General features: G+C 36.0%; 1 protein-coding gene and 1 pseudogene across 1 annotated transcript; one reads left to right on the plus strand and one right to left on the minus strand.

Annotated features, from left to right (window-relative positions):
- Positions 1-514: 514 nt before the first annotated feature.
- LOC124887051 lies at positions 515-16,922 on the plus strand (annotated as a pseudogene).
- A 2,590-nt stretch (positions 16,923-19,512) lies between these two features.
- LOC107842819 (laccase-17) lies at positions 19,513-22,308 on the minus strand. The gene is made up of 6 exons (XM_016686848.2): positions 22,211-22,308; positions 21,988-22,139; positions 21,659-21,903; positions 21,428-21,559; positions 19,868-20,833; positions 19,513-19,779 (listed from the first exon to the last, which is right to left on the minus strand). The coding sequence occupies exons 1-6, from the start codon at positions 22,295-22,297 to the stop codon at positions 19,649-19,651; spliced, it is 1,713 nt and encodes a 570-aa protein (XP_016542334.2). The 5' UTR covers positions 22,298-22,308; the 3' UTR covers positions 19,513-19,648.
- Positions 22,309-23,470: the final 1,162 nt, after the last annotated feature.

Below are 23,470 nucleotides of genomic sequence, written 5' to 3' on the forward strand. Positions count from 1 at the left end.
ATTTAAGTGAACTAATGCCATCTTTTTGAAGAGGCATTTGCTAGGCTATATAATCCTGCTTTCCTTCACAGGTTTTGATACAAAAATTTCAGAATACAAAATTACTTCTTGTCTTCCAAATTACTCTGTGTGATCAATCAAAACGTTCTGTGCGTTCGAAGATATTCTAACCGTTTGAGGTACCACTACAGATGGTCTGTTTAGCCATTTTATCCTGGGAGGAAAAATTCCACAACCTCAGGTACAGTGAGGGGAATTATTTCCTTAAGGAAACTCCGTGAATTTGGACGATTGAGTATTTTCTGTTTCATCTTAATTTCTGAAAGAATAAAATACACCTCTTGAAAAGGCCATTTTGATCTTATGTTGAGGGTATTTGATATACTTCATTGTGTTCTTTTTTATGCTTGAACTCTTGTTGAAGTTATTGTTCTGCATATACTGATTTTGTGTATCCAAAGTACAAACGAATATAACACATTTCGCATCCAAAAGTAGTGTAAAGTTGGCATTTTCCAGGAATGTAAGTCAGACATTTTAATGTGATCCCTCTTGATTTCATTCCTAAAAATAATAAAACGAACCCCTCTTGATTTATCTCATCCCAACCTGTTTTATTTGTAGGCTATTTATTTTTTTCTATCCATACTTCTGCTCAAAGTACAACCTTTCCTCCTCTTGCATTTTTATCCATAGAAATGTATACATGAGACTAATCTGGGATGCTTACTTTTATCTTGCAACATAGATGTTGAACTGAATAATCTAGCATACCTTTAGATATCCCATTCAGTAGACAATAATCTTCTGAAAATGACCACTGAGGTAAGAATATAATTAATCAATATAATGCTTCAATTATGTGCACCATTAGTTAGTAGCTTCTTCATTACTCATCCCTTTTGTTTGTCGCAGAGTTCTGGTAAAAACAAGACTGTTAATGATATTTTGCAGGGTCTTCTCCAACATGGTGATTCAGCCCAGAAATATATGCAGGGGTCAAAAAGTGTGAAAGTAGATAACTGGATTCATCTTGATAATGTTTTCAGCATTACTACAGGAGCTTGTAGTCAGGCTTTACATAGACAGTCAGAGATCTAAAAGACATATGTCTATAAAGCAACATAAGAAGTTTGGAACATTTGATTTTCCTCAAGAGTTCCATAAGTGAGTTGCATCTACTTTTTTAGTGAAAGAGTTTTAGATTGCCTTTTTAGAATTTCCTGCCCTTATCAGTGAAGAATTATGAGTAATTTTTAAACTAGCTATAGTCCACTGCCGGTTCTTTTTTTTTCTGTTTGACTAGATTTAGTGTAGTATTCAATCTCTTTATTAAGAAACATCACATAAAAAATCATCTAATTAAAGAATAATTCACTCAATCTTTTCTCAATCATAAAAGAAATTGGTGTGAATTATTCTCAGTTAGGTGATCTTTCCTTGTGATGGTCTTGATTAAGAGATCAACTGTTACACACTCAAGGGTGTGACCGAGTGGTTCAATGAATTTGCATTGAGCACCACGAGGTCCCAGGTTCAGTTCCCAACAGAGACAAATACTAGGTGATTTTTTTCTATCTGTTCGAACCTTGGTGGATAGAGTTACTTGGTACCTATTACTGGTAAGAGGTGGCAAGTCAATGTGCGGGTAAGCCAGGCTGGACACCATGGTTATCCAATATAAAAAGATTGAATATTACATTGAATTTCATGTGGCATGTGATATCTGTTGTTCTTTATCTGCTGTGGTGATTTTTATTATTTTTTATCATTAAACATATTTTACTAATGGCCAGCGACCAGAAGGTTCTGTGAGTATTAACAAGCCGTAGTACTAATGGCCTTCATATCATTTGATCTAGTGTGGTAATTATCTGCATAGTTATTCTTGAGAGGATAAAAGACGAATAGGCTTCTATTATTAGTCCCTTATTTTGTTAACGGTAGATCTTAGTTAGCTAGAAATTCCAAGCCCAAAAATGGATATCTTGCACCGTGTGGTGCTGCTGCATAAATTTTGCCAAAAATGATCAAATTCAGCTGTCAATTATTTGCCTTTTTAGCTATATTGTTCATTTAGAATTCTAGAGCACTGCGCCGCTACTTGTTAGATGCTTCACTTTGTTGGCAGTGAAAGCTTATCTTTTTGTGTGGATTGCTTATTGTGGAGTCACATAGAGCCAAATATTCCTAGATACTTACAGTTAATGATACCTCATGGATATTATCCCCTTTAACTTTTATGTGCATGTGATCTTCTCTTGACCTTATTCCTTGTTCTTATTTGACTTATGAAGCTCCCTGCTTCGATTTGGTTCTTTTATTGGTTGGCTAATACGGGTGTTACGGGCTCGAGACCATTTACTAGAAGCCAAGCATGGGAACTACAAAGACCTCAAAGCGTGCTTATAAAAATGGACGTGGTTGAGATTGTTGCGAACTCGACCAAGGGAGTGTACATATTGACTCTGGGGGCTAACCTTAGATGCTGAAAATACACCCCAAAGCTGCCCCAAACACTCCACACCCTCCACCCCTTCATTAAGGGCAAAGTGGTCCTTTTGTCATCCTTTTTGTAATAGATTATTTAAGGTGTTTCTTTATACTTGTTCCTTAGTTAGTCATTTCTTGAAAACACTTGTAACATTTGAACATCATATTTCCTCTCAAGAAGAGATTAGACCACCAAACATTTGAGCTTCATAAGTGAAAGGTTCCACTTGTGTTGTGAAACGGCTAGAAATGAGAGTGTTTGAGTGAACCGAGTTCCTCTTGTGTTCCCGTAAGAACTTGGTTCTTGTTAACTTGTTTTGCAGAGGTTTTAGAGTTTGATACACTCTTTAGTTGCTGCCTAATGGGTTCTCTTTGTGTCAAGTTAGCTATCTTTTACTCTTTTTAAGTTTATGTTTGTTTCTCGTATCGTGTTGTTGACTTGTTGTTGCGAGTAAAGGCTTGTGATTGTGGGTTGTTTGCGGACCGTTTTGGTGTTTTAGATACCATTTAGTATCATTTGGGATCAGAACAAAAGATGGTCGTGTTCTTACACCACCAATCTTGGGCTCTTCTAGTTGAAAATAAAAAAGAGGGTGTTATCTGGTGACTTGTGTTTGGCCGAGAAGTGTTTAGATTTAGATGTTATTTTTGCTTGTCTTAGTAGTTTCGTGTGTTAGATTGTTGTTTCCCTAGCACACTTGAGTCTAAGGTCCAAGATTTGAGTTTTGTTTAGTGTTGTTGAAGGGTTGGACAGCTTGGATGTTGTTGTTGTTCATAATGTTCTTGAGGTGAATGTTTAACAAAAGGTGTGTTTGATTTGAAAAGGAAGAGAGGGGTGAAAGTCTTGTGTTTGTCTTGGAATTAGTTTCAAGACAACACCAAAGAGGAAAATAGACAAAGCACCTCCCAAAAGCTTACTTACCAAAAAGGGTGTCAAACCTTTTTCAAGAGGAACCAAAAAGGGAAAGGGACAAACCAAGGCCAAAAAGGTGTTTTTCCATTTTGGTGAAAGTTGGTGAAAAGTTGATTGACACCTTGACCTTTGGAAATAGAGTTCCAAGTCTTGCCTTTTCACTCTAAAAATCAAAAAAGCCCCACCAAGCAAACAAGATTAAGTCATTCAAGTTGGACAACATCAAACTTAAAAAAAAAAAAAAACAACACCAAACGGCCAAAATAAAAATTGTGAGTCACATCAACAACAAAACTCAAGTCATAGGACCTTCCAAGTTTCTTTTCTTATCTCTCTATTTTTATTTCTATTGACCCCTACACTAGTTGGAAACTAAGTAACAACCTACTAAGTTCTGAACTAGTTTTCGAGTACGTCTTCGTGTCAACGTTCTTTGTGGTGATATGCTCATTTACAATTCGTAGTTGTTCTCGGTTCAAGTGCATACAAAACTTCCTTGAGTCTTCAAAACCAAAATCCATTCTAACTCAAGAGTAGACTTATTCCTAAGCACTCAAGGATTGATAGCCTTCTTACAACACTTGAAGAGCCAAGTGAGGGAGCCGAGTGTGAAAGTTTTTTGAACTAACATTTGTTTTTTTATAGGTACATTTGCAAATGGAACCACCACAAATGGAACCCAAAACTTTCAATGCACAAACCGTGGATCATAATGTTATGAATTCCTTTGTAGCTAGTGTTAAGTCCTTGTCTCGGGACATGGCTAGAGTGAATTCTACGGTTGAGAAACTGGGCATGGAAGTGGCCTCTATTAGTGGTCAGGTGGAAAGGGTAGAAAGCCAATGGATTTCTCAACCCTCAACTCCTCAAAACACATCCCAACTATTACCCCCGAAGCCATGCACCAAATAATGTACCCACCAAATGCCATACCTCAAGTCAACTATTACTCACAAGGCCGAGGCCTTGATGGACCTAGCCATTCCCCACATCACCAAGTCCCACATGAAGGACTTGGAACTAAAATACCACCCTTAAATCCAAATCCTCTAAACCAAAATCCTCCAATCCAAAGATCTCTACCACTAAATACCAATCCGCCATACCAAATTCCAAATGTCCAAAATCCACCAATACAAGAAGGGGGATTTGTGAGGAAAAATCGAAGGAGGGGTATGAAATATATGATGATCCTTATTTGATGGAAGATGGAATAAGAGGTATAAGGGTATAACCGAGGGAGAGATAAGGTTTTAATGGAAAGGACGGCCAAGGTGTTAAGTAAAGGAATGTTGGCCTCAACACCATCAAAATGGGATTCTGATCTTTAAGGCAAGAAATGATCCTGAAGAGTTTCTCACATGGGAATCCACATGCGAGAGAGTCTTTCATGTGAATGATCTCACGGAGGAGAAGAAGAGTTGCTACCCCATTGATTATTTTGATGGATATCTTACCACATGGTGGGAGTATGTCAAACATTTTGTCAATGTATTGATTGAGGGAAAAACCCATCCTTTGTTTCGGTTAAGGTATCTTATGAGGCAAAGGTACCTTCCCAAAAGCTATCAACATGAGCTACTTGCAAAATTGTACAACTTAAAGCAAGGAAACAAAAGTGTGCCAGCCTACTATTACGAGTTTGAACAACTCATCTTGAAACTTGATCATAGAAGAGAGCAACTGAGAAATGACATCATCTGATTCAAGGTCGACCTAAATAAGAAAATCTCTATTCCCATAACACTTTCACAAGTTTGAAACTATTGAAGGGATCTTTCAAGTGGATTTAGAGATTGAACGAAAGAACTAGAAAAGGTCGGCATACAAAACCAAAGCCTACCAAGAGTCGTCGAGTTAGACCAAAGGGAAAGAAATGGCTCTATCGTCTTCGGGGTGGAACAAATTCAAGTAACAACCATCTAAGACCACACCACCCATGATTAAGAGTGCTCATCCACTACCTTCACGATTTGAGGGCAAGCTGAATGTCTCTTCCAATGTCAAGGGATTCCAATGCTTCAAATGCCATAGATGGGGACACAAGTCTAGTGAGTATCCTGATTGGAGAAATGTGATATTGAGAGAAGGGAAATTGTATTCCTTGGAAAAAGAATTAGGGTTTGAAATGGTTGAAAATGAAAAAGTCTCTCAAGATGGAGAGGGGGGAGGTCGAGAGGCCTAGTGATGATGATGAAGAGGAGGTTCAAGAAGTTGAACCTAAAGTACCTAACTATTTGGTACGGAGAGTTATGATTAGCAAAGCGTTAGATGATCCTAGCTAACGCAAAACCTCTTTCACACCAAGTTCCTTTTTAAGGGGAGTGTGTGCTCCTTGATTATTGATAGCGGAAGTTGTACTAATATAGCTAGTGCCTCGATAGTGGATCACTTGAAGTTGTCGACTACTCCACATGCGAGTCCGTATAGACTCTAATGGTTGAATGATTGTGGAGAGTTGGAGGTGATTCATCAAGTGGTGATTTAGTTCAAGGTTAGGAATTATGAAGATGAGGTACTTTACGACATCATTTCTATGTAAGCTTGTAATCTTTTGTTGGGTCGGCCATGGCAATATGATAGGTCGACCAAGCATAATGTCTAAACCAATAACTATTCCTTTGAGTTCAAGGGTCGAAAGTACAACCTCTGACCACTATCACCATCATAGGTGTGTGAGGTACATTGACAAATGAAGAGTTTGCAAGGAAAGGGAAAAATGAGAAAAAAACCATGGGTAGGGGGAGAAACCCGAGAGTAGGAAGGGTAAGGGTAAATAGAGAGTTTCAGCATGAGGGGTAGGTATTCGATGGTAATATTGGCTTGGAAGGGCGACATCTTCAAAGAGTATGATGATACTACTCCTATGCTACTTTTGGCTCATGTTTTGAATGTTAACCCATCTAATTCCCCTATCCCGTCTTCTATTTCTAATGTTTTGTAGGAATTTAATAATGTATTTCCAAGTGATTTGCTACAAGGACTTCCTCCACTTTGAGGAATTGAGCACCAAATCAACTTTGTTTCGGGGTCATAATTACCAAACAAGCCAGCTTATAGGAGCAACCCCACGGATACAAAGAAAATCCAAAGGCAAGTTGAGGACATCCTCAACAAAGGATACATTAAGAAAAGCATAAGTCCATACGCATTCTCGGTGTTACTTGTGCCGAAGAAGGATGGGACGTGGCAAATATGCGTGGCCTACAGAGCCATAAATAAAATTACGATAAAGTATCGTCATCCTATTCCTAGGCTAGATGATATTCTTGATGAACTAAATGACTTTTGTGTGTTTTCTAAGATTGATCTTAGGAGCGGATATCACCAAATTTGTATGCAATCGGGTAATGAATGGAAGACCGCATTCAAGACCAAGTTTGGTCTATATGAGTGGATGGTTATTTCATTCGATCTTACCAACGCTCTTAGTACCTTTATGCGGCTAATCAATCATGTGATTAATCCATTTATGGGCGAGTTTGTGGTGGTGTAGTTTGATGATGTTTTAGTTTATAGTAAGTCCCTTAATGAACATGTCTTGCATCTAAGGAGTGTGTTTTATGTTCTTAGGAAATAAAAGTTGTATGCTAATATTGAAAAATGCTCCTATGGTATTGATAAAGTTGTGTTTTTAGGATTTGTTGTAAGCTCGGGGGGAGTGGAGGTAGATGAATCCAAGATAACTGTCATTAAAGATTGGCCAACCCCAAAAACCGTGGGTGAAGTTCAGAGCTTCCACAGGTTGGCAAGTTTTAGAGGAGGTTCGTCAAAGGATTTAGTACCATTGCCACCCTATTGACCAAAATCATCCGAAAGGACCAACCTTTCCAGTGGGGTGAAGAGCAATCTAAGGCCTTTAAGACCTTGAAAGATATGCTCATTTCACCATCGTTGTTGCAATTGCCCAAATTTGATAAGATGTTCGAAATTGAATGCGATGCTAGTAAAGTAGGCATAGGGGTTGTTTTGATGAAAGATTTAAAGCCCATTGTTTATTTTAGTGAAAATCTCAAAAGAGCAACTCTAAACTACTCTACGTATGATTTGGAGTTGTATGCCTTGGTTAGAGCGCTAGGCAATTGGCAACACTATCTCTGGCCCAAAGAATTCATAATTTGAATGGATCATGAATCCTTGAAGCACCTTCAGGCACAAGATAAACTTAACAAACAGCATGCCAAATGGATTGGATTTCTTGAAACCTTTTCCTATGTGATTCAATACAAAAAGGAAAAGGATAATGTGGTAGCTGATGCATTATCTAAAAATCATATTCTTGTGTCCACTTCGTCATCCAAGATAATAGGGTTTGAGAGCCTTAAGTCTATCTATCCCGAGGACCCTTACTTCGCTCCTATCTTTAAGGAAAGTGAATCCGCGGGTAGGGAAAGAAAGCCCTCAAATTCTAGTCCTTATGCCGTGTTCGATGGGTTCTTATTTTGGGGAAGACGATTGTGTCCACCTTCTAGATCTTGGATAGAGTTATTTGTGAGGGAGGCACACGACGACGGTCTCATGGGTTACTTTGGAATTGATAAGACCCTCAGAATATTGGAGAAGCGATTCTATTATCCAAGGATGCGCAAAGATGTTGTCAAAATTTGCAGCCAATACATGGATTGTAAGAGTACTAAGTCTAGGATCCTTCCTCATGGGTTATACACCCTGCTTCCCACTCTGTCATGCTTGTGGTTTGATATTTCTATGTATTTCGTGTTGTGGGTGCCACGAACTCAAAGGGGTCAGGATAGCATCTTTGTTGTCGTTGATCGTTTCTCCAAAATAACATATTTTATTCCTTGCAAAAATAGTGAAGATGCGGATAGTGTAGGTTTTTTGTTTATTGAAAATGTTTTAAAGTTACACGGCATCCCAAGGACCATTGTAAGTGATAGGGACTCCAAGTTCCTTAGTCACTCTTGGAAGTCAATTTGGGGTAGGCTCGGAACCAAATTGTTGTTTTCTACGTCTTGCCACCCACAAACCGATAGCCAAACGGAAGTAGTGAATCAAACCTTGGGTTCCATGCTACGTTCCACGGTTAAAGGTAAGTTGAAGTCTTGGGAAGATCACCTACCTCTCATTGAATTTTCTTACAATCGGGTAAATCCATTCAAGTACGGGCATTACGCTCTTTGAATGTGTCTATGGCTTCAATCCCCTAACCCCTTGGATCTAAATCCTTTGCCAAGTGATGTTGTTGTTAGCTTAGATGGAAACAAGAGGGTCAAAGCCATGAAAAGATTTCATGATAAAGTGAGGTTGCAGCTCGAGAAGAAGAAGCAAGAGGTGGCCAAACGAGTCAACAAAGAGAGAAGACGTCTTGTGCTTAAGCTGAGAGATTGGGTATGGGTACACCTATGGAAAGACTGGTTTCCCAACCAAAGAAAGGGCAAGCTTCTTCCAAGAGGTGACGGTCCATTCCAAATTCTTGAAAGAATCAATGATAATGCTTACAAGATCGACTTGCCACCGGAATACCAAGTGCATAACACGCTCAACGTGTGTGATCTCTTATGGATTGATACCATTGAAGATGAAGATCCTATGATTTTGAGGTCAAACTCCTCTCAAGATGTAGAGGATGATACGGGTGTCACGGGCTCGAGACCATTTACTAGAAGCCAATCTCAGGAACTACAAAGACATCAAGGCGTGTTTATGAAAATGGACGCGGTTGAGCTTGTTACGAACTCTCCCAAGGGAGTGTACATCTTGACATGTGGGAGCTGACCTTAGGTGCTCAAAATACACCCCAAGGCTGCTCCAAACACTCCCCACCCTCCACCCCTTCATTAAGGGTAAAGGGATCCTTTTGCCATCCTTTTTGTAATAGACTATTTAAGGTGTTTCTTTAGACTTGTTCGTTAGTCATTTCTTGAAAACACTTGTAACATTTGAACATCATATTTCCTCTCAAGAAGAGAGTAGACCACTAAACATTTGAGCTTCACAAATGAAAGGTTCCACTTGTGTTGTTAAACGACTAGAAACGAGAGTGCTTGAGTGAACCGCGTTCCTCTTGTGTTCCTGTAAAAACTTGGTGCTTGTTAACTTATTTTGTAGAGTTTTTAGAGTTTGATACACTAATGGGTTCTCTTTGTGCCAAGTAAGCTATCTTTTACTCTTTTTAAGTTTATGTTTGCTTTTCGTATCGTGTTGTTGACTTCTTGTTGCGGGTAAAGGCTTGTGATTGTGCGTGGTTTGAGGACTATTTTGATGTTGTAGATACCGTTTGGTATCAGTTGGTGTCCTTTATCCCCCCATTTTCTGTTCATTTTTCCTTTTTAATTTAATGTGGAGTACTTGAGCTGAAAAGTTATGTACTCACTTTCTGGTGTTGCCAGATCATCTCTTGTTCTGAAAACTCCTTTATGGTTTGTTCTGTAGCTATGACATCTTCAAGCCAATACATGATAAGTGGAAAGACTGTTACAAAACTCCTGAAGAATATTGGGTTGGCGTTTTGTTTCCTCGCATTTTTTTGCTTTAGTTTTTTTCTTTTCTTTTTTTTAAAAAGAAAGGCCTTTTCTCTTATGGCTCTAATAAACAATTGACTTGTATGTCCCTCTCACCTGCAAAATTGGTCTAGCAGGAAAAATCAGTTATCACAGTGTCTTCTTAATGCAAACTTGCATGGTGCACTAATTCTAGGTGAAGTATAAAACACTTTAAGTCTTTCGGGTAGATCCTTCAAAACTGTTACAAGGAAATGCTATCACTACTAAAAACTTGGCTATTAGCTACCAAGGTTAGCGAGGGACAAACTGTATGTTGTGATTGTGAGGGGCTTTACGACATTGTCCCTCATACAAATTAAATATTTTAATTTTCTTTTTTTTAAATAAAGGTAAAGAGGGACATCCCTCATTAAATATGATGATAATAAAAAGTTAATATTAAATTTGTTATAGCAAGGGATTTCCCTCGCTATATAATAAAAAAGAAATTCATATTTCAAAGAAAATTTAAATATAATTTCTAATATATTAATTTTTATTTTTTTTAAAAGGCGAAGAGGGACATCCCTCACTAAAATATGATGATAATAAAAAGCTAATATTAAATTTGTTATAGCAAGAGATTTCCCTCGCTAAATAATAACAAAAAATTCATATTTCAAAGAAAATTTGAACATAATTTTTATTTGTTTCTTTAGCTGTAAATAATGTATTAATAAAATGAAAATGAAAATGAAATTTATGTTATCCAAGGAGTCCGCAATAAGATACATATAATTATTTTGTGATTTTTTTCATTGTAGTGAGGGAAGTTTCTCTCTAAATTAAAAATGTAAAAATTGAGTATTTAATAAAAAACCATATGGAGTAATAGATTTGAAGAAAAAACAATAGCAATGATATCAATTGCTTGATCCCTCAATAATAGATTTGAAGAAAAAACAATAGCAATGATATCAATTGTTTGATCCCTCAATAATAGATTTGAAGAAAAAACAATAGCAATGATATCAATTGTTTGATCCCTCAATAATTGATATCAAGTGGTCCTTTTTTTGGTCTATTTATCTGATGTGAAATGTTGTTATCAATCAATAGATAAAAAATAACTGATGCGCATTTGCAAGCTCAAGTTGTTAAATCTTGGAAACCATCTTTGTCTAAATACTGCTAGTATTTTGTTTGTTTGATTTAGGTATCTTATTCAACAAAATTTGAAACGCCTTTATTCTTTTCTTCAATTAGAAGAAGTTGACTTGTACTTTACTTTGATAAATTTAAGAAAAGAAATAAATTTGAAAAAAATGAATGACTTTTGGGCTGCAGAAATAAATTCTGCTAGGCATAATCTCTCTATTGTACAAACAAACAGGCTCAACAACTATGGTATTTATCAATTTGCATAACCTATTTTTGTCTTGGGCACTTCTTCCCTTATTGGTTCTTTTAATTTTGTTAGTTAAAATTTCTTGAATGGCTTTTAAGTTCCCTATTACAGATTTTTTTTAGTATAGAGTATAGTGGTCTTTTGAGTATTTTAGTTTAAAGTAGATGTTTATTTTCTGTTAGATTGTTTCTAGGTAGATTTAGGAGTGTCATCTTTGTATTCTTATATACTAGTTGGATTTATCAGTTTTCTTAGTTAAACATAGTTGTTTTTTACTCCCTTTAATAAGATTTACCGAGTAAGAGGATCATTTTTAAATGAAAAAATGAGTCAGACTTCCAACATCTACCATATGGATGAATTCATTTGCCATTCAACCGTTTTACTTGGAAAAGCTACAAATAACCATGGGTGTATGACTTGCTATTCCACTTATTCATTTCAGAGTTTTGAGATTTATCATAATTTTTCATAGAAGTTTTAGTAGGTTGGAAGATGGAAGGAGCTACCATTTCTAGAACACAAGCAACACAGTTAACTTACTATGATGTTGCCCAACATTGAGTTTTGTAATCTCAAGCATCCTATTGTCCTCAAAACTCTTGAGAATGAAAGACTTAACCGACAGGTGGATCTTCCTTCCATATGTATTCAGTTAACTTATAAGACTTGCTCTATGAAGTTTGGTCTTCCCAAATGCGGTGTAGAATGTTAGAAAAAGGATGACTTTATCTTGGTTTAGATGTGTCACAATATTATTGCAAGTAATGGGACATGAGTCCTATATCGATTAAATAGGAAACTGATATGGGGCTTATATTAACCTAGGACTATCCTACCTCAATAGCTAGCTTTTAGGGTGTGGTTCTCCTAAGGTTATTTCAGGATGATTAATTAGCAAAAACTAAACTATCTGGAGGACTTAAGTTCAGCATTTAGCCAGATGGGTTAGCTTGAGTGCAAGGAGGGTGTAAATTCTATCTTTGTGGTGCTGGGTAGCTGTAGGTCTGATGTTGAAACCTTCCACTGTGTACAGTTATATAACACTAATTTAGTAATCCTCCAGGTCCTATATCAACACAAAACATGTTTTAGTTTCAGTATCATTTTTAGGATATTACTAATTACTTTTAGATTTTTAACTTTAAAATGAGTATATGGAGCAGAGAAAATCAGATCGGGAAGTGGCAGGTATGCTTCTTTTTTTTGATTTGGATGGACTTATTTCAAGTCTATTTTATCACCAAAGGGAGCGACACTATTTAGAGTACCTAACAGGACATATAGCTTACTTGAACTGGCTTTTGCAATTATTACTGAAAAGGTACTATATTTTTTATCATCTAAGGCCCAGATACGCCATAAAGTCTTGCAGCAATATACATGAATTAGTGATTGTGTTTCGTAAACATGATCTGAATAGTTAGTCGAGTGAGAATTGATGTAGCCAACCTCAAATTACTTGAAGTTGAGGTGTATATAGTTTTTGCATTTGTTCTTTCATTTTACGATTACAATATATTAGAGGCCCCACATACAAGGGCGTAAGGTGTTAGAATGTCTCTTACTCTAGTTCTAGATAATAATAATAATAATAATAATAATAATAATAATAATAATAATAATAAAAGTAGTGTATAGTACTAAGATCCTGAGACATAATAGATTTTCTGAAAAGGAGATTCAACAACTTAAATTAATGTAAAAAAATATTATTGTATTTGCAGAGTATCTTTTCTAACAAGGGAGATTAATGATGTGTGATGTTGTAATTCTTGGCTTTAGCTCTGTAAGAAACTTATTCCATTATTCTCTAATGATTGTCTCATGTGCTACCATTTGTGTATTTCATTAGAAATGTGCTATGGTTAGAAAACATCCAAAGTAACAGTTGACAGTGGTCCTTGTTCATAATAACTTCTACAATAGTAGTCTTACTTTCAATTTCTTCAAGTTCACTGTTTCGAGTTTGAATGTTATTGGCCTTTTCTATCTGTTGTTGCTTCTCCTTTTAAGTTATCTAGCAGTGTTATTAGTCGCAATGCTGATTTCATTTCGTGTCTATTCATAATAGTATCATTTGCTTAAACAACCAATACTGGTGTGGATTTGCAATTTTCCACATCTGAGAAGCCTACCCAGACTATAACAATTCAGTAGTAGCTTCACCAGTAGGTAAGAGACTTGTCTATTCCAAATATTATTCTGGTAGGATTATAGATACTTTTAGAAGGTTCACACATGCCCCTTTATTTCTTTTGTTAATTCTTTGTCTTAATTTGAAGTAATTGACCTCTATTTCCCAGATTATGATCTGTAACGGTAGTTCTTTTTAAGGTTCACATGTGGATTCTTGAACCAATTTTAAAGGTTGTGTGGTAGCGACTAGAGAGTGTTCTTACATCCTTCTTCCAGCAAAGAAATTCGAATTATTTTTTCTTTTAATTTTCATTTGGCACGAAACTTCTTTATGTACAACTCTTGTTGATGCATCCAATATGTGTTATAAGGACTTTTGATCTAAATTAGTTGCTTAAAATGTATTTTTCTTAAGATAGTTGATGGTCAATATGTTGATCAAATATTTGATAATTTAAGCTACTGTCATATGCAACTGTAACAATTTGCAAAAATTGGCAGAGATTGTCAGATGCAGCTGTCACAACTAACATTGCCAATTAGCCAGTTTATCATCATCCTCATATATATTTTATTTGTAGAAAAGCTGTACATGGAGCCTTTCTGAGGATTGGGTTATTCAAAGCAATTTTAAGAAAAAGGCATCTTCTTCATTGTCTTGCATGCTTTCTAAAGCTCGACGTAAAGGACGGTCTGGATGTCTTGGGTCGGATTATTGGGATAAACTTATTGTATATTGGGCTTCTCTGAAGTTTCAAAAGAAAAGCGCCCAGACAAAGACATCTTGAAATTCTAAGAAAGGTGGCTTATTTCACACTTGTGGTTGGGTGTCCATAGGGACAACTAAGTGGAAATTGGTAATTATTTATGCATTTAGATGGTAGTAAATTATTTATGCACTTGTGGTTCACTATATTTATTTCATTTGCAGGAAGCATCTCTTACTAGATCAGCCACTCATGAAGAGGTATTGAAGAAGACCCATATAAAAATTAGAGATGAAAAAGAAGTTTGGATTGAAACACAGACAGAGGATAATTACGTAAGTTCAAATCTTACTTAGAATTTATTTTATATTATTTATTATATACTAATTTTACTTTTAATGTAAAATCGATAAGTTCACAAGCTATTGAAGAGTTCAAAACTCAAAAGAAATCGACCGACAAATGATCAAGGTAATCCAATCATGCCATCATAGGGAGAAACTCTTTCCTGCTAGCTGGATGTAGTTGGGGGCGTGTATAAGGGAAGGGCATACTGCCTTTTTTTCTGAGAAGAACTTTCACCGTCTTTTCTTTAGGGTGGATTGTAAGTATGGGGAGTTCTTCCACCATGTCAAATGAGCAGCTTGAGGAGATACGACAGGAAGTTTGGGAGTTTGCTAGGAAGTACGAGGAGGAACGAAAAAGAAGGATGGAGGACGAGCGGCGTAGGATTACACTTGGGTCAAACATCAAAGAACTCAAAACTCAAGTAAATACCTTAATCAAGCTTCTTTATTCTCTGCACCCTAGTTCTGATGATGATGGTGGAGAGGATGAAGAGGATTAGGTGTTGTTGTTTTAGGTTTGAATTATGTTAGTTTGAAGTGTTTGAAAGAATTTGTTTTGGTGATTGTTTGCATACCTTTTTGATACTTGTTTAGATATTGTTTTAAGTTGGATGAATATGTATGAAGTTTGGTTGCTTAATTTTATTGTTTGAATTATTTCAAAAGTATTTTTTTATTATTTTGCTGGTTAATATTGATTGTATGTTTATTTTCTATTTAATTATTGAATTTTAGTGCAGTAAAAAAACTAATAATAACACCATATTGGCAAGGGACTTTTGTAGCTATATCCCTCAAAATGTTCAAACATTAAATTAATTTTTTATTTAACTTAGTGAGGGATATCCTCAACATATTTAAATTTATAATTTTTATTAATTTTCATCTACCAAGGGTCATCCCTCACTAAATAATAAATTAATATTCTATATATTTTTAATATAGCAAAGGTCGTCCCTCACTAAATTATAAATTAATATTATATATATTTTTAATATAGCAAGGACATCCCTCACTACATTATATTTTTTGAAAAAATTGTGAGACCAAAATAGCGATGGTTGAGTGTCGGAGTCCTTCTCTACTTTGTGAGGGTCTCCCTCACTAATAATTAGCAAGGCTCAAATTAACAAGGCACCTTGTAGCGATGGCTGCCCTCACTAAATCTTGATTAGTGAGGGACGTCCCTCACTAAATCACATGGTTAAAACATGACTTTTTAGTAGTGATATTATTAACGCTGATTCTGTTATGTCATTAATGTTTTAGAAAGATCTAAGCATTCTTTATGGTGAGCTAAATTATGATAAGCGGGTTATGTTTTTTGAAACCGGTAATATTGTATTCTTAAGCATTAAGGGCATGCTGGTGACCTAGCGGGTTATCTTTATCTAATAATAGAACTTTGATAGAGAAACTTTTCACTATTTAATTCTCCCACTGTGTGGTACATGCTATGTTGCTTGGACTCTTCAAAAAAGTCAATGGGTGCGCGTTGGATTTGTCAAAACTAGTGTATTTTTGGAGAATCCGACACGGGTGCGGTACCGAAAGTGAAGAGTTCGCGCAACTTATACATGCACACAAATAATGTAACTCTTTGTTTTTGAAGCATTGTGGCAGTTATTTCTTGCAGTTGTTCAGTGCAAAATAGCAGGCTTAATTGGTGTACGTGGCATCATGAGTCGTGAGACCTTAGAAACATTTGGAATAATCACAGAAGAAAACAAATTCAAAGGTTTGTCCTGTTCAACTTGGAATTTCGGCAGATGCTATATGAACATTTATGTAACAAATATTGTCCGCTGCAGTCATTCAGTAGCCTTGATACCGAAGTAGAACAAATTCTGATGCTTGCTTGCTTCTATCGTCTCCTTATTTTTCTTTGTATTCTTGGTTGAGTGATTTTTGCTTGGGCCACCATTCACCTTGATAACAGTGAATTGTACCACCAATTGAGGCAGTATTTTCAAGTGTTATTAGTTTATATTGTACATCAAGGGTGTCTATTATACATAATTTGGAGCAGTAACCTGTAATCCACCAGTTACACTTTTGCATGAATGAGCAATGTCTTAGCCTATAAGGCATGAACAATCCAGTAGCAATCTTTGACCTCTGATGTGAAAATCTAAACCAAGCTAAGGACACTACTCTTCTGTGTTTGCTTGGACTCTCCAAAACTCTCCAACAATGCTGCTTGTTGTGTCCGATCTGACACACATGTGGTGGCATTTTTGAAGAATCCAACCAACATAGTTTCTCTTTCCCTTATCGATTTGTGCGGGGATGGGTCGAGAATGCATAAGTCCAGTTCTTGTCAGTACTTGTTTTTTCACTGCCTTTTCTCATTTATTGCTTATCTGAATTGCAGTTGTACCAAAAAAACTTTCGGTATTTATGCTACAAGTGGATTGATGGAAAGTTACATTACTTGGAGATAAACTCACTTCGAGAAACATGATTACATGATATTGTTAAGACAGATGTATCATATGGGAAATTTCTTGGCATTTCAGGTGAGAATGGTTTTATTCACAACTACATGTCTAAATAAGTTGGCGCAAGCTCTGGTTATAACTAAACATCCTATAACCTTCTGCAGTGTCGTCTTACAGATGAATGATTCCAACAGCTGTATTATAGCTTGGAATATCACTTCGCCGTGGATTCATTTTTCACCCCCAGTCTTATCATGAAAAGAAAGTCTATGCCGGGCTTACAGTGGGTGAATAGAGGCAGCGTCTAAGGGGAAATTCGTTTCTATAATTTCAATGTACTGTTTGAAGCAAACTGGTTCAGCATGCAGGATATCACAATGGAAAACTCTTTCTCTTGTATCCAGTCAAATAAATTATCAATTGTATAATCACATACAAAATCTTCTTAACCTCGGCAAAAGTAAGAATGTGTCTACTGTTTAGAGTTCCATCTATTACACTTCCGAGGTTCTGAAGTACTACTACTTTTTGCATAATTGATTCATGTGAATTTAACTCCAACAATTCTTATTGGCACGGTAGCATATATACAAAACCATATCAATTGCTCTTTATTCTCTGATTGTTGTTTACTTCCGTAAGGTCGGTAAAGTTTGAATAGATTCGGTTCTACTCCGACGACGGATGTATGGACTCTGCTGCTATGTAGTAATAAGTTTTAGCGTTACATCAAGCCTTCAACGTAGGATAGAAGCAGAAAAAGGATACACATAACAATCTTCTTCTTCTTCACATAGGTAGTTACCAAGGACAGTGATAGATAGACATCACACAATCACATTGCAGTAGAGGGGACTTGAAAAGAATTTGAAATTTCATGTAGTTCAAAAAAAAAGGGGATTTTGGGATTTTGGTGGCGGTCTTGGTCGAGTTGGTTTTGCCTTTTCCGTACGAGTTCCAGTAGCATCGATTTTTGGTGATTGTTCTTCGTGCTACCAAAGTTTATTTCGTTTCGATCAATTTCATTCTACAAGTGGTTGTCTTCCACTCTTCTCATATCCATCTGTGTGTTTTGGTTGTGAAGGGATATTTGTCGTCGTTGTTCTTAGCACTACCAAAGTTTATTTCGTTTCAATCAATTTCATTCTACAGGTGGTTGTCTTCCGCTCTTCTCATATCCATCTGTGTTTATGGGTTGTGAAGGTATACTTGATAAAGTTTTCTACTGATGAAATACGCAGATTTTTTTTTAAGTTAGATGTCATTTTTCTAATGTTGATTAAGATTTTCTTATCGCAGCGTGCTTACCTGGTTTATATTTGTGTTTCCGGTCTAATTCCTGTCATGCTAACTTTTTAGTACTCTTTGAAGTCCTGTACAATCCTTTTAGTTATAGTTTATAGAAGTTATTGATGTAACCTTAACATATTTCTTCTCACAAGGCTCATTTTGTGATGGTACTTTTTTTTTTTTTTAAAAAAAAAACTGATTTTAGTTAATTTATGCATTGTCACCTAGAAGTTCACACACAAGTTGGGGACTAAAGATGGCATGGCTTGTTCTAGATGGAAAACTTCCAAATCGAGAGTTGCCTCCTCCACCAACGGACCTCCCCAAATGTCAATTTAATTTTGTTCAATTTTTGTACTTACTCTTTTTTTTTTTCCTCATCAATTGTTGATGTTTCCTCGTTTTGATTTTGTTAGTTGGTGGGATATCTTTCGTATTTCATCTTTGCATCACTTACTGTATGTTCTTTTTATTTGATGGTGTGAGAGAGAGTAGAGGATTTTGTATATTCAAAACTCTGAGAAATTTGAAATCGATAACGAGAATTAATTATCACCCATTCACCTTCCTTTCTTGAATACTAAATAATCAATATTTATTCCATTAAAAGTAAATGAGAATGGGGTATGTTATTAGAAGTACATTTACAAAAGGGTGAAAATCATTTATACTCAACTTTGCTTTAAAAATCAAATTGTCGTGGATGCTGCAGGCAGAAAAAGGATGAGTGATTTTGGGTCGTCATTCATAGTCCTCTACGATACCCGAGTCATTATACAAGTAACTTTTATTTTGTATAAGAATCTATTTTCTCAGTTTCTGTATGTTTAACTGAAGAAGTAGCAATTACATTAAATAATTTTACAGCATCACAGCAATCTTTTTCATAAAAACAGTATTTAAACAATTTGTAATTACAAATTTTCGATGTTAGAGAAGCGTGGTTTCTTGTTTCAACAACATTTTGTGGATTTCTCATTCAGTTTGTACAGTCATTCTATTATTCGATAAGAATATAAATTTTATTCTGTTACACTAGTAATTGTTTCTGTGAAGTTGATACACTTCCAAAGTTCTTTGCATCCGATTAGAATCTTCATTCCTCGACAAATTTTGATGATATGAAGGAATGCAGTGAATGTTTAACTAAGTGGATTAAGTCGAGGGTCTATCGGAAACAACCTCTTTAGTCTTTACCCTACAAAGATAGGGGTACGCCACTTGTAGGATTTCACTAGCCATGTTATTGTTGTTGTTGTTTAAGAGAAGCAGTGAAGTCTTGATGCAGAATAATTTGCCAAATAAGTGAAGAACATTTGTTGACAATCCTGTTAAACTAAACTGTTTCGATATAGCAGAAAAGAATAACACAATAACTTAATGATGGAGAATTTTCAAGGAACAAAAAAAAGAAAGATCAAAACACTCAAGAAATCGCAAAGTGAGCCGTTGAATTTCAGTTCTTGTTCAACATTTTGGAAGATCTGAAGGTGGAGGAGGCAGTTTTTGACTAGGTAACGGCCCATCTAACACTATCCAGGCCATTCTCAATCCCCAGCTTGTGTGCACGTCCAAATGGCAATGCATGAACCATACTCCTGTTTGATTACTTGTAATTTAGGATTACTATTTCCATAGAAGAAAGTTCTTATTTCATGTGTTTGTTAACAATAAAGTTCTTATTACCTGGATTGTCTGCGAAGAATCTAAAGGCAAGCCATCCACCAACAGGGACACCAGCCGTGTTTCTCTCTATAGGATCCTTGAGATTGAAGTTGGCAGGGTCTTTATTAGGATCGAAGTTTCCAAATCCTTCACCAACAACGAAGAAATTGTAACCATGGAGATGAAGGGGGTGATTTTCACCACCAAGAATGTTGGTATCCTGCAGCACAACCTCAACACTCGAATTAAATGGTAAGACAACAAGTTTTGTTGCATTGGTTACAAAAGTGTTGTTTGGTGGTGTTCCTGTATAGTTGAATGGGTTTAGAGGGCTGGCCGGAAAATCTGTGGTGTAAATCCCATTAGATTGTCCAAAATAGTGAGCTTGCAGAAGTGCTGTCGTTGGAAGGGCAAACGATATATTGTTCACCGATGCTGCAAATTTTGTTCCATTAGGTCCTTGACAAGTCATGTTTTTGGGGCATGGGCTAGAACCAAGTCCTACTGCAAATAGAAAACGCTTGTCAACACTTTGTGGAACGTTTGCTGGGAACTGAGTGCTGGCTAAGCTAAGGAATTTCTTGGTGAAATTGGCAACAAAACTTGTTGAAGTCATATTTGGTAAGGTTGGTTTATAGAGCTTGATTTTATTTTGGTTAGCAGGAGAACTATTTAAGGGGGCTTCATATTCTAGGATTCCGGCAACAGTGGAGTTGTCAAACGTTCCTAGGCCGGTGAAATATGGCTGAGCCGCCATTTGGAAGTTGGCATTCGGGTAATGCGGCTTTGTTTTGAGAAGAACGTTTGTTGTTTGGCCAGGGGTAATAAACACTACATCTGTGTCAAATGGTTTGGTGTAAACAGCGTCTGCTTCAACTACAGTGAGGGTGTGATTGGCGATGGCGAAGAACATTTCATCATTCAGTGCAGCGTTGATCAAACGTAGCATGTAAGTCTTTCCTGGCTTCACCTTCAGCTTGAATGTATCTGAAGAAACATTATAGGAAACATCGTACATTAATTTGAAAACGATGTTAGTACTATCCTAATTAACATAATATTGGATTAGTTCTTACCTAATATGTCTTAAGATTTTAAATCTCAATTGCTATATTCTTAAATGTTAATGTAAACCATGTTATTATCATTGTTCTTTAGTGCTGAGAAAGTAAGGTGAGTAGTGTGATAATGCGCTCCTAAAAACACATGGCTATGATGATGATTCTTTATATATGACGGCAAAAAGTGTGTTGCCTTTTTTCTGCTTTGGATTCTGGAGGACCTTCCATAGTTCCATGATAGTATGCGTTGAAACGTGTGACTTCTCATTTAAAAGCTTAAGTTATCATAGAGAGCACACTTTTATTTACTTAATTATAATCTCAACATGCCCTCTTCACGTGCAGGACTGATTTCTTTTTCATACACAAAGCACGTGGAAACTGTTTTTGTTAACTGGTGGCTGTGAGACTCAAAAACTCATGACATTTGTCATCATACTTAAGCTTTGGGATAAGATGGTCAATACAACTTTTACAGTATGGAACATAGTGGTTGTCATCATACTCATTGCGCTTATACCTTTATTAGAAGAACAATTATACAAGGGCCCTGGGAGGCCATTGATTGTATATGCATCTGAAACATTTGGACCACCTCCTGTCTGAAGAGCTTGGTTAATGACAGCCTCAGGGTTTACATTCCACCATTCTCCTGAAAACAACGAAACATAACATTAGCACTTTGTGTCAAATAATGTAAAAAATTTACTATTGACAAGGAACATAATGGTTCTAGTTTTACAATACTTACCAAATATGATTGGAATTTGCTTGTGTGGTTTCTTAAATGGATATGACTCGTTGCGTCGTGGCAGGATGATAATAGGTCCATAAACTGTTGATCTCAGCCATGAAATATGAGCATGCCAGAACAAAGTTCCTCTCTGACCGGTGATCGTGAAGTTATACGTGTAGCTTTGGTTAGTTTGTATCGGACATTGTGTAACGTATGCTGGCCCATCCGCCCATCCGCTTGTAAGTTGCCTAATTCCATGCCTGCGTATCATAAAACAGTGTGGTATACATTTAGTATACATTGAATTTTTCGATACTTTATTTTCATGTTCTCTACGTTCTTACCAATGAATAGATATATTGTTGGAAACTTGGTTAACCACCTTAACGATCATTTGATCACCTTCTCTTGCAACAAGACGAGGGCCTGGAAAACGCCCATTCACGCTTACTATGCTCTTCGTGGTGCATAATCTCGTTACATTATGTTGCACAATCTATAGGAACAACAAAAATGTACTTAGTTTATAACATTAGGAAACTCACAAGTAAAATGAAGTTTACTTACATTAAATGTATAATGTCTAGTAATGCAAAATGCAGACTGAGGCAATAGCCAAAAGATGGCAAATGCAAAGAGCAAATTTGTTGCCATATTTTTGTGTGGTATATTTTTATTACTATATTTAGGGGACTATATATAGGGACATGATTAGGTAATAAGTAGTAGTATTTAATTATGAATAAATGAAGATTAATTGAAATTGTTTGAAAGAAAGAACAAGTTTCATTTTCTCTATTGGGTTTGGTCCCCATGCGAGTTCCTCTTTGCTGTTGGTCGACCATAATTTTAGAGTGTTGATAAAGTAAGATTATTCTCTTAAACATGCGTAGTTTAATCTGATATTATTACCAAGACAATGTTAGGGTGTGTCTGGTATGAATGAATTAATATTTGTGGAAAATAAGTTTCTTATTTGTTCGTATTTGATAAATATGGAGAAATATTATTTTATAAATAATTTATAATTTTGGCAAATATTATAGGTGAGGGGGTGGAGGGTACGAGTAAGGGGTTGGTGTGGATGGGTTAGAAGTGGAGGTGAGGTGGGGGAGACAATTATGTGGGTGCTATTTATGAAATTTGTTTTCTTGACTCCTATTACGAAAGTCTTTTTTTTTATTTTACGGAACTTACTTCCTTGGAAAAATGCTTTTTCAAAAATTTTGACTAGCCAAATACATGAAAATCGAAAATTATTTTTTGAAAAATAGCCCTACATACCAAACACACCCTTAATATCAACTTTTACCATTAATTTTGCGCGCTTAAAAGAAAGATTACATACAAATAAATGTCCCTATTATTGTGGTTAAAATGTTCTCTCTTCGGACCCCCCTTGTTTTGTTTTAATGCTAATCTGTGGTTGAACTGTTAAGATCCTGACTAAGAGGAATGAACCAGTTAAACTAAGTTTTTATGTTTTCTTTTAAAATAAATTCTATAAATGTCCAATATTTATATTGGAATTCGATTAAAATCAATTTTGTCTATTATTGCAGTCATTTCTATGAGTGCTGTCCCAGTATTTTTTTTCTTTTCTTTTCACATGGGATTAAACCTGATATATTTGATTAAAGTTGAAGAGATACCAAACCATTCCACCATAATTGATCAAAGTCTTCATGCTGTTTGTACTAACTATACACCCAAGATTTCAAAAAAAAAAAATAAAAAAAAATACGTATACATATAACTAGCGTGAATATTAAAACATCTTATCAGAATTATTTTCTAAATCAACGACCGCAGCATATATGCTTTGAA

This window comes from Capsicum annuum, chromosome 9, assembly GCF_002878395.1.
Source record: "Capsicum annuum cultivar UCD-10X-F1 chromosome 9, UCD10Xv1.1, whole genome shotgun sequence".
NCBI classification, from domain to species: Eukaryota; Viridiplantae; Streptophyta; class Magnoliopsida; order Solanales; family Solanaceae; genus Capsicum; species Capsicum annuum.